This window comes from Lepisosteus platostomus, chromosome 7, assembly GCF_059453375.1.
Source record: "Lepisosteus platostomus isolate fLepPlt1 chromosome 7, fLepPlt1.hap1, whole genome shotgun sequence".
NCBI lineage: Eukaryota > Metazoa > Chordata > Actinopteri > Semionotiformes > Lepisosteidae > Lepisosteus > Lepisosteus platostomus.
In genome coordinates, this window is record NC_142617.1 from 46,198,553 (window position 1) to 46,211,447 (window position 12,895).

At 37.0% G+C, this 12,895-nt stretch overlaps 1 protein-coding gene across 1 annotated transcript in view; it reads right to left on the reverse strand.

The window, feature by feature from the left end:
- adamtsl3 (ADAMTS like 3) overlaps positions 1-12,895 on the reverse strand; it is a 164,192-nt gene that overhangs the window by 128,974 nt on the left and 22,323 nt on the right. The window contains exon 3 of the mRNA XM_088640746.1: positions 10,082-10,201. Coding sequence (XP_088496872.1) covers positions 10,082-10,201 — 120 coding nt within the window. The remainder of the gene's footprint in view (positions 1-10,081; positions 10,202-12,895) is intronic.

The following is a 12,895-nucleotide window of genomic DNA, read 5'->3' on the forward strand; positions in this document are numbered from 1 at the left end:
ATTAATTGTTTTGCCTCAGAGTAATTTATGTCAGATGCATCTTTCAAAGGAATATTGCTATGTGTTCATTATGAATAGTGGTTTTGCAGAACATATATTACAAATAAATAAGGATCACACTGGATTTCATTTTCACTGAGGGGAAATGCTTAGAAAAAAGGTAGCCAGACCTTGAAAAGTGTCAATTAGATGAGATACAACAGGACAACCGAAATAAGGTCAGAAACAAGAACTGAACCTTCGCTCAAACTTGCAAGAAGTAAAAAATTCTGTATGAAAGAAAGTATGTTTTGAAATAAGCCAACTTGAAAAATAGCTTTGGAAATTAGGTTTATTTGGAAATGAAAGAAAATAAATCCCATGGCACACAAAACATAACACTCAAACAAAGTTCCAAGCTGACAGCTGAGCTATGGATCCTGACAGCTCCCGCTCTGATCCAGCTCACATGGCGCCCATTCCTATTAATGATTTTCCAGACTTTGCCGACCAGTTTCCTCCAGATCTGTGGGTGCAGAGGACTGTTCAGTAAGCCACACGGAGGTTTGTCATTCTGCAACCCCTCTCTCCGACACACAGCTAAGCACAAGAGCTCACGCTGTTCATAGCTAAAAAATACAGCAGTAATCACCATGATTATCTCTGGGGGCCTTTAACATTTCAACTTAATTCTATTCACCACGAAGAATTACCGAAGGAAAACATTCCAAAATTTAAATCAAGTTCCTCTACCCTACTAAAGACTTTAAGAAACCCTGAAATATAAAACATAGTGAGCAATTTAAAAAAGGAATCTATATGGATGATGATTTTAAGTAGGTATTTTTGTCTTTGTCACATAATCAGGATCTCTGCTCTGTATTTCTGATGAAATTAGCTGTGACGCATTTTAAACAGAGCAGAGATTACCTCAGCTCTGGGGCTGCCTGCATGGACTTCAGTCTCTGAAGGGCTTCCATTGAAATCCCCTGGGTCTCAGCCTTACAAAGACCAACACACCTCAAAAGCAGCTCCACACAGTGAGTTAGTGTGTGCATGTATCGTGTTGCTAATATACACCGTTAACGAGAAAAAAACAATTTAGTTCTAGCCAGCTCTCATGCTAATTTACATTACAGGCCAGTGAAAACAACCCAAACACAGTCTATTTTATGCCTTTAACACTTTTCATTTCATATGGATGCATAAATATGCAGTATGTGAAAAGCACAGCCATCTTGCATTCCTCTGTAATTACACATTAAAGAGGAGGTTAAAATAGATGTTTTCAAAAAAGCACATAAGGGAAGTAGGAATAAACTACAGTATCAAACAACAAGCACATATTGGCAGCCATGTGAGAAACACAGCCAAATAATCCCAGAAGAACTGGAGCTCCATTGAACCTTTTAAGGCCATTATGTGATTTTCAGGTTGACCAACTGTCTGACAGCATAAGACTCTTAAATGCTACTCTGACAATGACCAGGACTGCTTTGTTCATTGAAAAAAGAAAAGAGTACAAAAAAGTTGAATGTGTACCAGTTTTCTAGTAGAACTTACAGTCATGTGTAGTATAAATGTACTGGCACATAGACTGCAATCGTCCTTTCATGGAGATCAAAGACAGAATACAGTACATTACGTACTGTATGTTATATCTCAAACTTATGTATTTTTAGAACAACATACAGTATTATTCATAACTGATGATGGCTATTGTTTTTAAAAGGTGAAGAAGATGTAGGGTAGATCCCTGTGAGAGAAGAAGTAAGGAGAGCACCTGTAACACACATGTGACTTTGGCAATGTTGAGGGTTTTGAAAGAGCTCTGGTATTAGAAAATGTCATGATAAATTAAAAACAACTGAAGCATAATTATCTAAGTTCAATGAGTCAGGAACAAAAGAGTACATGTTCAGACATGCCTTCATAAGAGACATTCCCTGGAGTAAAGGAAGTGCCTGCTCTGACAGGCTAAAGGAACTGAGTCTTTTTAATCATAAACAGGGAAGGTTATGGGGGAACCTGACTCAAGTGAACTAGTGTGAAAGAGTGAAGTGAAACATGGCCCAGAAGACACAAGTGGAAACTTCTGTATGTTGAAGTGGTTTTAAAATGGGAAACATGAGGCATGTCTTTACAAAAAAAGGGGTTGTAGGATTCTGGAACAAGATAACCAGCCATGTTGAAACCAATACCCTGGCACCCTTCAACAAACAGTTAGATGAGATCATTAGTTGTAACCATCCACGTTCAATCATGTTCTTGGTGTTAGATGGAAATATCTGACAAATTAACAGTCTGTATCTGCTGGTACTAATGCACTCAAAATGATGCCATTGTCCACTTTTCTGGCATCTGCAATTTGCTCAATGTCAAGGACCTTCAACCACAAACTGCCTCTGAATACCATGTCAATCTGGTGTCTTTTTTGCCTAAGCCCAGGGTCCCAGTTCTCCTTCATGAAGCTATGCTGTCCACAGACCTAGGAGAATGAGTACACAAGCTTACACAAGAGTGCACAACTACTCAAATGAGTACACAAGTACAGAGAAAACCAAGTAGCCTCTAAAAAACTGTGAAAGTGACAGGTACAGGTATACTTTTGGATCTTTTTGATCATCTTGTGGGTTATTTGTAGGGTTCCAGTGATGATGTGCATGGTGGCATTCAGCTGGGTGTCTACTCTGTGAGTGTGTGATGATCTTGACCAGACAGGTGGAGAGTATTCTTCTCGCTATAGGAGAAACCACTATATGAGTTTTTGTTTATTTGAGATTAATAGTAGTAATTCCTACCTATTTTTTTACTTATAATATATCAGAACAGAGATTCTTTCTCACATCTTGGATGAGGAATTTTCTTTTTATTGTTTGTTACATGTTAACTTTTTAAAATAAAATCAAGTTACTTGAATAATTAACCAAGAAGGTAATTGGTTTCATACACACTACTTTCATAGGTAACATTCTCTACTGTATTAAGGTGAAGTTTGGGTGTTTGAGGATAATTTTTTTAAGTTCTGGAACTAATTGGAGATCATAACAGGAAGTGAGAGGATGTCCATCGTACAAGTTTTCACTTTACGAGCAGTTTTTGAGGAACAAATTAAGATCATATAATAAGGGATTACTGTATACAATAGTGTCAGAATAAATGTACTGTATTTGCATTAAAAGCAAAGTACAGCCAAAGGAGGTTACTGTATATCGTTCTTTACATTTTTAACATAAGATTAAGTCCTTTCTCTTTTGCCATTATTATCATCAATGGTGGACAGTGGACTTAGTCCAGGGTGTGGTTGAAGTGTGTTTCAGTTTAGGCTCACTTTGTGTACAAAAGAAACATCACAACTATTCGCTATTAGATTTAAACTCCAATTTACCTTTTCACACACAAACTCTTTGGTACACCTGTCATTCAGTTGTAGTCTTTGTATATAACTATGGAATTTCACAGAAGCTGTTTTGAGAGATTGTCCTTGGCCTCATTTGTTGCAAGTGGTAATGCTCTTTAAAGAAAAAATATTTAAAGTAGGCAGAGTAAAACAGGAAAAGACATTAGATATGCCTCAAATATACTGTTTACCAAACATAGTGATTTATAATGAACAAAAACTACTGCTTCTGACCTAAGTATCCAGAAAGCTGCCAAACACAAAACATGCTTTTCCTATTACCAGTTTTTGGTGTCAGTGGGCAGAGTACTTGGGTTGCGGCTACCCTCGGCACGCAGCAGAGGATCCATAATCACCAGTTTCGCCGTGTGAAACCCAGACTTCAAAATGTTTTTGTTGAATCTTTTATAGCAGAATCTCAAATTTAACTTCAAGGATCATTGCTCAATGAAAGTCATTTTGGGAGAACACAATCCCTTTTTCACTGCTGCATATACTGTACAGTATATCTGTTTCAGGACATTCTTCCTGAAAGTCCAATGACTGTTCAAAACAAGAATTCAGCAGGGACCTCCAATATACAGTACGTCCTCATGTGAGGCATCGTAGTACAGGTACTGTACATGCAATGAGTCAAGAGATAATCAGGTCTGAAAGTCATGAGAACATACTGTAGCATAAAGGTGATTCTCCCTCTGATAGCTGGGCTCAGAAATGGTGGTAAACAGTCTGGGATTCCAGGTTTGATATAAATCAAATCAGCAAAACCACACCTAAAAATAACATGCCTGCTGCAGTTATTCATCTGGGCATTAGTTTTGTTTTTCTCTTCAAAACTCAATGAAATGATATAATGTAAATGTGGATTTTATATTGTCTCTTTATTAGTAAGACTATGCTTTTCTACACTGCAAGTGTAGAATTATCCAGATAATTAAGATTATCTCTGAAAAATATCCTTCCATTTATTTTTTCCTGACAACATCATGAGGAAGCAGGAACTAGCCTGTCTAACCAACATGTAAAACAACGAAGATATGATAAAAATAGGAACAAAATAAAGAACGGTATTCTATCAACAGTAAAAAATAAAACACCTGGCTTCTGGAAATCACCAATCTATAGTGGAAGGGATTCTCCCATGTTGTAATAATAAGGTATTAACTCAAACATATTATGCACACATTATCAATAACACATGCAAACATCACCATTCTATTAATGTGAGATTTCTAACTAATTTTGCAAGAGCTAAAAGAGAAACACACAATACAAACAATCTGAATGTGCTTTACACCAAGACCTCAGAGACTTTTTTCACTGAAGACAACTGGAAAGATGGCTCATTGGCTCATTTCTTAAAGGCCATTGTTGGAACAAATTACAGTAAACCCTTAGTTTGACAGACTAATAGGGGTGAAGGTGTGGATTAATATTCCTGAATGTCTGATTAATCATGGAAGATATTTTTAGCCCCCCAAAACACTATATGTGGTATAGATACATATGCTGTATGTTTCTGGATCTTTTGACTTATTTTTTAACAATTGCAACCAACACAGTCAATGAAAATTGTTTCTGTGTTTTATAATAAGTATACAAGCTCTTTATGTCATTTGTCAGACACCCATCATAAGTAATTGAGCTTCCCATCTAGAACACCACTAAAAGTTCAGAATTTTAAACCTAAGCAGTATTTTCACCTTGTTCTATTATTTGTGCATTTTCCCAATTTTGCGGGAAGAGTTACGTATTTCTAATTTTACAGACAAAATTCCCCTCCAGTGGATTTTGACCATTAAATCCACAAACCTTCAGTATTCTAGACTGTGAATATCAATCTATACCCAGAGAAGAGAGCACATGTTAGCTTCAGATCATACCCTTGTTCTTAATAATAGATTCATCCCTTTATTTGTTTGAGTGCTGTGCGTCGACCACAGTCCTGCAGAACCTCACCCGCTGTAGGCTGTGCTTGTGCTCACGCCAGAGTAAATCATGAGCTTTCTGGGAAGGCATGCTGTTGCACCGCCATGCACCTAAACCATTTAAAAATCTTTAATAGCATAAACGGGACTCTGCCACAGGTCCCTCGGCAAAACTCTGGAGCCAGTTCTGGAGTAGGGTTACAATAATACAGTCCTTCGCCAGAAAGTAATTTATCAGGAGAGACCCGAAATTACCTGGAATAACGACTCCCAGCGCATGCTTCCAATCTGCTTGAGAAAAGCCCTTGTAAAATGGTTAGAACCTGGTAGGTACCTGGAAGCGTTTATTGGAAGAGGCTTGCCGTTTCTGTGCGGCCCCAGATTTCACGAAAAAGTCAAGGAGCTCAATTTCAATCACTTACAGATCGACCTCGATGGCAGAGCTCCAAATTCTGTGAGCCAACAGCCAGTCGGTGACCGAGTCAAATCATCCAGGCCAGCTTCCCAGTGGATTATCTATAAAGTCCTGCCTGTTTGATTTTTGGTATGCCGTCGTTTCGGTTGAACGGCAGCACATTTTGAAACAGTCCTGTTGCGGTTATTACAACATCACAAAAAACTATTGTTTTCTGATAAATCATCATATAATACAGTATATTTCTTAGACCGTTGAAAGCCACACAACTCCAGGTCGCTGAACGGAGCCGTCTCTTTCTTTGTAAAATCATTGTTTTATTGAACATTTTCCAAAAAAAGAACAAAACATTATAACACCGTCCCCCCAATTCTCTTCTCTTTCACCTCCCCTCTTGCTCTTTGTGGTAACTTGCACTGATTTTCCTGTCAAAGGGCCCCTAAAATGAAGACAAGCAGCTATGACAGTAGTACCAAGCAATAAGGATTTCCCCACTTGCGCAGGAGGTCTCCAAAACTTCTCTGTCCTCTGAGCTCCATCCTCCATCTCCATCTTAGGCAGATGATCCCATAGATCTGCCTAATAATAACCCGCTGATGGATGATGTCACTTCAAGACTACTCCACCTATCTCAATTTACCATCAAATCACAAAGATTTGTTTTTATTTTATTTTTTTCTGTGTGAAAGGCATTATTAAAATTGAATAATTTAATTAATTTAATAATTTATCATAACTAAACTCTGTCACACCCAGGGTTCAGAATGCCTTCATGATACTGTAACGCGGTTGTTTTTCAAGATTACAAGACCAGATCAATCATTAATTAAGACAGAGGCTTTAACAATGTCCTAAACCTCCCTGAGCCAGAGGCTGAGCCCCTGCTCCACCGCTCACATCACCCTGCCACTAACGATGTCCCAGACAAATCTAATCCAAAACAGAACATTGTTCTAGAGGAGGATTCTGACTGCAAGAAGACTATAAGAAGAACTCTTCTGAAGAGACAGGAAATGGCCTCTGTGGTTAAAAAAACAGATTCCCTGCATTAATTACTTGATTGAAAAAAAAACATGTTGCAAGTTCTGTCATACAGTGAAAATAAATCCATTTCATTTCCATTTTATTAAGGCCTGGAATTTGTTTTCTGATCAAACATCATTTTTTCACTTTTTTGAAGATCGCATTTGTGCTTTGTTTCCATCTACGTGTGGACTCCAGTTTGAACTCACCAGAATAGTACACTGTATGTAAAACTATATATAGTACCAGCCATTGATACAGTCTCTGCTTCAAGTACAATGATCTTTTTGAAAGGACTTCCAGGCATTTCAGGGGTGAGGTTTGCCACTGATAGTACTTAAGCCAGCCAGGAAACAGAGATTCGTTCAACAGCCCTTTAGATACGGTCATATAAAAATTCTTTTCTGTGGTTTTCACCATCTATTTCTAGAAGAAAACCACTGTCACCCCTGTAGCAAAACAATAGTACAGTCAATAGTGTGATGAGTCAGCACTTCAACTGGCAAGAAACCTAAAGATGCATAAATGTCTCTAGCAGTCTTTCCATTAACTAAATCTAAAAATACACTTTAATTAAAATGTGAAATATTCATAAGATGACTTCAGAAGCCACTGAAAGTTCAGCTATTAGTTCAAAATAATATTATTGTCTTAATTCCTATATCAAAATAATCTTTTCACCTCCACACAGTGCTGCAGAGAAGCTTTAATGGCTATAAAATCGAATTATGCTTTTAAAAAGTATAGAAATTTGTATCAATTAACTTAAGTATAGTCATATTACAATGAAAAATCTCAGATGGATTTCTACGAATTTATATAGCCTTTGTTGGTTTGCTGCTTTTGTCACACAGTGACAAATCCACCTGAAATGTATTTTTCCATCTGTTTTATTATCATTCCTTCCATTTTTCAATAAACTCATTAATTGTTTTACTCCATCTTCATTGGAACTCCAGTTTGAACTGTTATGCTTCAATGTTATCTGATACTAGCCTTTGCTGGTTTGCAACTCTGATCCTAGCCTTTTTCAGAACTACAGCTAAAACAGTTATTCATTTGTTCTAACTTCTCTGTGCTTATTTATTAAAACATTTGCCATACTATTCATTTACTCATTCTCAAAATCAAGGAGCAGCTCTTTGTAACAGGCACCTGGCAATAAAATTAGACATGTTGCCCCCTTTTGCTGTTAGCATAACCTTTGACCTTTGTTCAGTTTGTCATAATATCCATTTCCTCTCAATATGCTCAGGCCTAGATCCCTCAATCAAAATCTCCTTCCTTCACAACCAGGTTAAACACATGAAACACCGAAGTAGCATGCCATCTATTTCACTCTCACGGACAATTACGAACAACGAGCTGTTCCTTAAAGGAAGGAAATGTGAATTACTGCACATTTAGAAACTCAGTGAGGGCTTAAGGTTTGCATGGTATTTGGTTTTAAAAAACACAGTGTACGTTCCAAGCAAAGCCTGTTTAATTTACAAAATCAGCAGTACAGTGACAAGTACTGTGCTGGAGCTAATGAAAACAGCACTTTAACTCCATCTAGATTACATACTTGAACATGGTTAAGAATGAAAATTCGCACTTCCTCCTAGTGTCATAAAAGAAGTAAGAAGTGTCATAGAAGAAAGAAAAATACACATACTACTTGTTTTCAGAGTGTGCAGTCAATATATTTTTTCTGTGATTCTGAGCATTTTCTAAATTCGCTATCTATATTAACATATTGGCTTAATCAGCGGTTCTAAATCATTTTTGTTTTTAAAAAAAATAAGAAAAATAACTATTCCTGAGTTAGCGAAAAGCAAAAAAATAAAAAATAAAAAATCTTTTAAATGGGTCTCACAAGAATTATACATAATATGTGTTAACTGTAAAAAACATGATAATAAACTTCAGAAATGTGGCATTGCTGCATTCTGTAAGAGGAGGGCACTGCTAGGCCATTGTTGTTCTGTATTAAATGAAATGCAACACATTTTACAAAACACGGTTCTACATTTTTACTTGCAAAACAAGAGTGAAGACCATTTTTTGTATTTTTAAACATGTTTATCTCATGTGTAAAAAAATACACAGATTTACATTCCAAATAATGAAGCTTCGCGGCTCCCTTGACATGACATCTGTATCTCATTCATTGTCTACAAGCAAACTTGAAAAAAACAGGAAACTGTTCCTTTTCCCCAATTCCCAGCCCACAATGTAAAGCACCCCTTTTCAGATTGTTGTCAGGTTTCCTCTTTCAGCAAAATGAAACGTGCCGGAAATTCTGCAAAGCATTTCCTTTTACTAAAAGAAAAGATCTCTGGGTGCCACATAAGTGCCCTCAATGTGTGACATTGAATAGACAGAAGTCAGAAGTCAATTGTGGATCCTGGAAGCACCAGTGTTAACCATTAAGCTCCATGCTAAAACAAAATGCTTATACTATATTAAAAGTTCAGAGTTGAGGATTAAGGATCAGTAAAAGGGAAAACCTCTTTTCCCACCTCATCTCACTGTCTTTCTAGAGTATATTTACAGGTATCTATTTCCCAGCATTCATCTAAGAAACACCTTCCTACCATCTGTCAATGCAATAGGTCTTCTGCTCATTGTAGAGGGTCCTGTCTTTCACATCCATCTGACCAACTGGTCACCCCTCAAACCAGGTGGGTTCAAGGCAAACATTGATAAATGCTCTTCTTTATCGCAATCTTGTTCCTGGGGTTTGAACTGAAACTTTGGAACTGAAAACAGTATTGCAATTTTCATACATCAGGTCTTTTGGAAGCCAAAACTCTTTCTGGTTTTACTAAAGAAAATGATGCAGTAATGTTAAAATATATATAACATTGCCCAACTGTGAATGCAGAGAGCTCTTCCAGCAGTCATTTTTTGAAGCAATGAGGTAATAGGTAAACAGATAAGGGTTCAGAAGAGCACAGAGAAGCACAGTTTAAATGCTATTAACCCAGAAAATGTCTTGGGTAAACCTGAAATACTGTAAAGGCCTCTCTAAATAAACATCCTCTTGGATTGAAACTGGACCCAAACGAAGAGAGGTCAGCAGCTATCATCTTCTGAGTCAACCAAGTTCTCTTTTTTGTATGCATGGGAGTGACTTTTCAATATACCTTTAAGCAATCCTGTAATTTTCTACAGCCTTGTAAAATGTTTTAAAGGTATCTAACCAAGACCATAAAAAAGCAAAGCTGTTTAGTAAACGGCTTGATTGCCTTGATAGTTTACACATGGATTTTCAGTTAGCTCTGAAAAGTATTTCTCAACTGCTCTTCAGAAAAACCATGGAAAGGTTTAACTTTGAAATGTTCCTCTGACCTGATCGTCGTAACGATATGTCAGAAACTGCTCCCCTGTTGTGTCTTCAAGAAAGCTCCCCTGCGGAGACAGTGCAAATTCTGGAAGGAAGTAAGCACTTTGTGACTGGCCTGCTCCCCTCTGTAAGACAAAAAAAACAATGTCCAATTAAAAGACTGCAAAGATGTTAAATAACATATTTTTCTTACACAGCTTTGAAGGGATTAGCCCACTGAAGTGATAATGGTATTTTTAAAATTTTACAGTTGACAAGGGCATTAAAACATTCTCTGCCTTATACCTTCTGGTTACAGTTTTACAGGAGAACAGCTTTCATAAATTGTCTTAAAGCATTCTATAAATAGGGCTGGAACACTGCCTGAAAAGTAGGAGTTTTAACAAAAATCAAAGATTTGTTTTGAATGTTTGTTTCTTAGAGCAACATCTAATGAGCTCCTGTTTTGGCATCCAAAATCCAGTGGTATTTCTATCTCCCCTTCAGTACCTGGGAGAGAATAAGTGTTAAATTGATCTAATTAAGGCTTAACTGGCGCAATACAGTATAATTCTTCTCCACACAGACTTGATCTGATCTCACACTGAGAAAAAGAGAGAAAGGTGGGACCCATGCATTAGACAAACACAGTATTTATAATACTTCTGAATAAATGCCAGGTTTTTGGACAGCACTTAAGGGACCACACCCCTGTTGGTAACCACACCTTAAAATGTTTCCTTTTTCTTCCAGTTTGCTCTCTACATGAGACACAGTCAGTTTAAATGTGTTACACAGGTTCTTGAAATAAATAACCGTAAATTTCTTAAAGTTGCTTAAATTCACATTTCTAGCACTTAAGACCTTTTCCAAAAAGATATTGTTCTCATAATGAATTCAAATATATCTACCATTCAATATAATGTGCAGTGTTAACACAATGAACTGAAACAATTAATACCAGCTGTACAAGTGATCAACACAGACTGAATGGTCTCCTCTGTATGTGTCCTTGCCTTACTCATGGTGTTTCCTGATTTGATGGTTACTCAGTGAGATGATGTACAGTAGGCGTTTAACAAAATACAGAAGCAATTATAGTGAGATGTGAAAACACAACTTAATCTAATTCTAAAGACATTTTCTAGAATTTAGACATTCAACTTTTCCATTAATAATCAATATTTCAATGATCAATTCCCAGAGAACCTCAGGTTTTTGGCACAAATCTGTTATTTCTTTCTGAGTGGATGTCAATTGCAAACACGGAAGTTAATTCCAAATGTATGAATGAGAAGCTCCATATTCCACACATACTTGCCACATGTCCTGTACCACATGTTGACCCATTCAACCAAACACCTCATAAATCAATGGAAAAAAATATTAACCAGTATTTACTCTCCCTGTCTGCCTCTCAATTCATGAACAAGCCACACTAAAAATAATCAATTAATCAGCCCAGAAACATTCAAGTTACAATTCAAGGACATTTTATCACTGTTCAAATTGTACTAAATCATTTCTACTTCCAGCAGTTCTAAAAACACGTGACTTACTAATACATAAAGCTGTTTATTTAGGTTAGAACCGGTTCCAAGTCTGAAACATCTAACATCGTCACTCGTTTGTGTTTGCATTTGTTTTGTGATGTAAATCCTGCAATGTGGTTTTCAGCTCCCACTTGAGCTTGGGAAACTACTGTATCTCTGACTGATGAGGATGCAAAATCCCTCATGAGAATCTGGAAGTTAAAGAAAGTTATATGAACTCCTTCTAAAAACTTACATTGAAATATTGCAGTCATACATTATCATCGACAGTGTTGTCTAAAACAGATGTTTGACCCAGAGTAAGTGTCCAATGTGACACCCAGGTCACTTTAGAGTAGACTGCTAGTACAGAACTAGTCGTCTTTATAGTAGACGCAGTTAATCTTTGAGTTAACAACAGAACATCACGTTATTAGCCCTATACAATTTCTTGCATTAGGAATTCATGTTTTTGCATACCCCAGCTTGCTCTCCATGAGACACAGACAGGGAGAGATAAGCTTGAGGTCAGAGTGCAGGGTCAGCCATTGTACAGCGCCCCTGGTCTTGCTCAGGGACCCAACAGAGTAGGATTCCTCTGCCGGCTGCGGGATTTGAACCGGCAACCTTCCAGCCACAGGCACAGAGTCTTAGCCACAGAGCCACCGCTCCGCCCTAATGATTAGTTCAATACAGAACTCATCTGGCTCCTCTATCTCTGCTGCTTAATTGTTTAGCTTGTCCCATTCTCAGTCTTAAAGTTTTTAACCAAATGGCACTAAGAAGAAATTTATTTTGTGACTTTCTCCACAAGTTTCATAATACACACATATATTATGTCCTAATATCAGCCAAAACAACATAAAATGTATTACAAATGGCTTGATAATGGTATTGGTTTCATAATAATTTGTCAAAAAAAAACTAATAATTGAGCTCATGCATGGGCAAATGCTGTGAATTTGTCTTTCTTATTGTGAAACCAAAAAAACAATTTAAGAACTTTCTAATCTCCTATGCCAATGTATGTCCAGTATATATAAGCAATTCTGTTAAAGCTAAACATTTTGACTGCTTGTTTAGTTATGAGTCATCAGAAAAAAGATAATGTAATCACTTTTTGTTCTCACTGTTATTTTTTAACATCATACCTCAACAATTATGTCATTTTTGGCTTTTATAGCTCAAAATTGGTTAAATTTAACACATACAGTATGAGTATTCACAGGTGCATAATGATTCTAAGGTGGAGCACAAACTTCACAAAAATTGATCAGCTTGATGCTCACTTCCAATGACTGGAGCTAC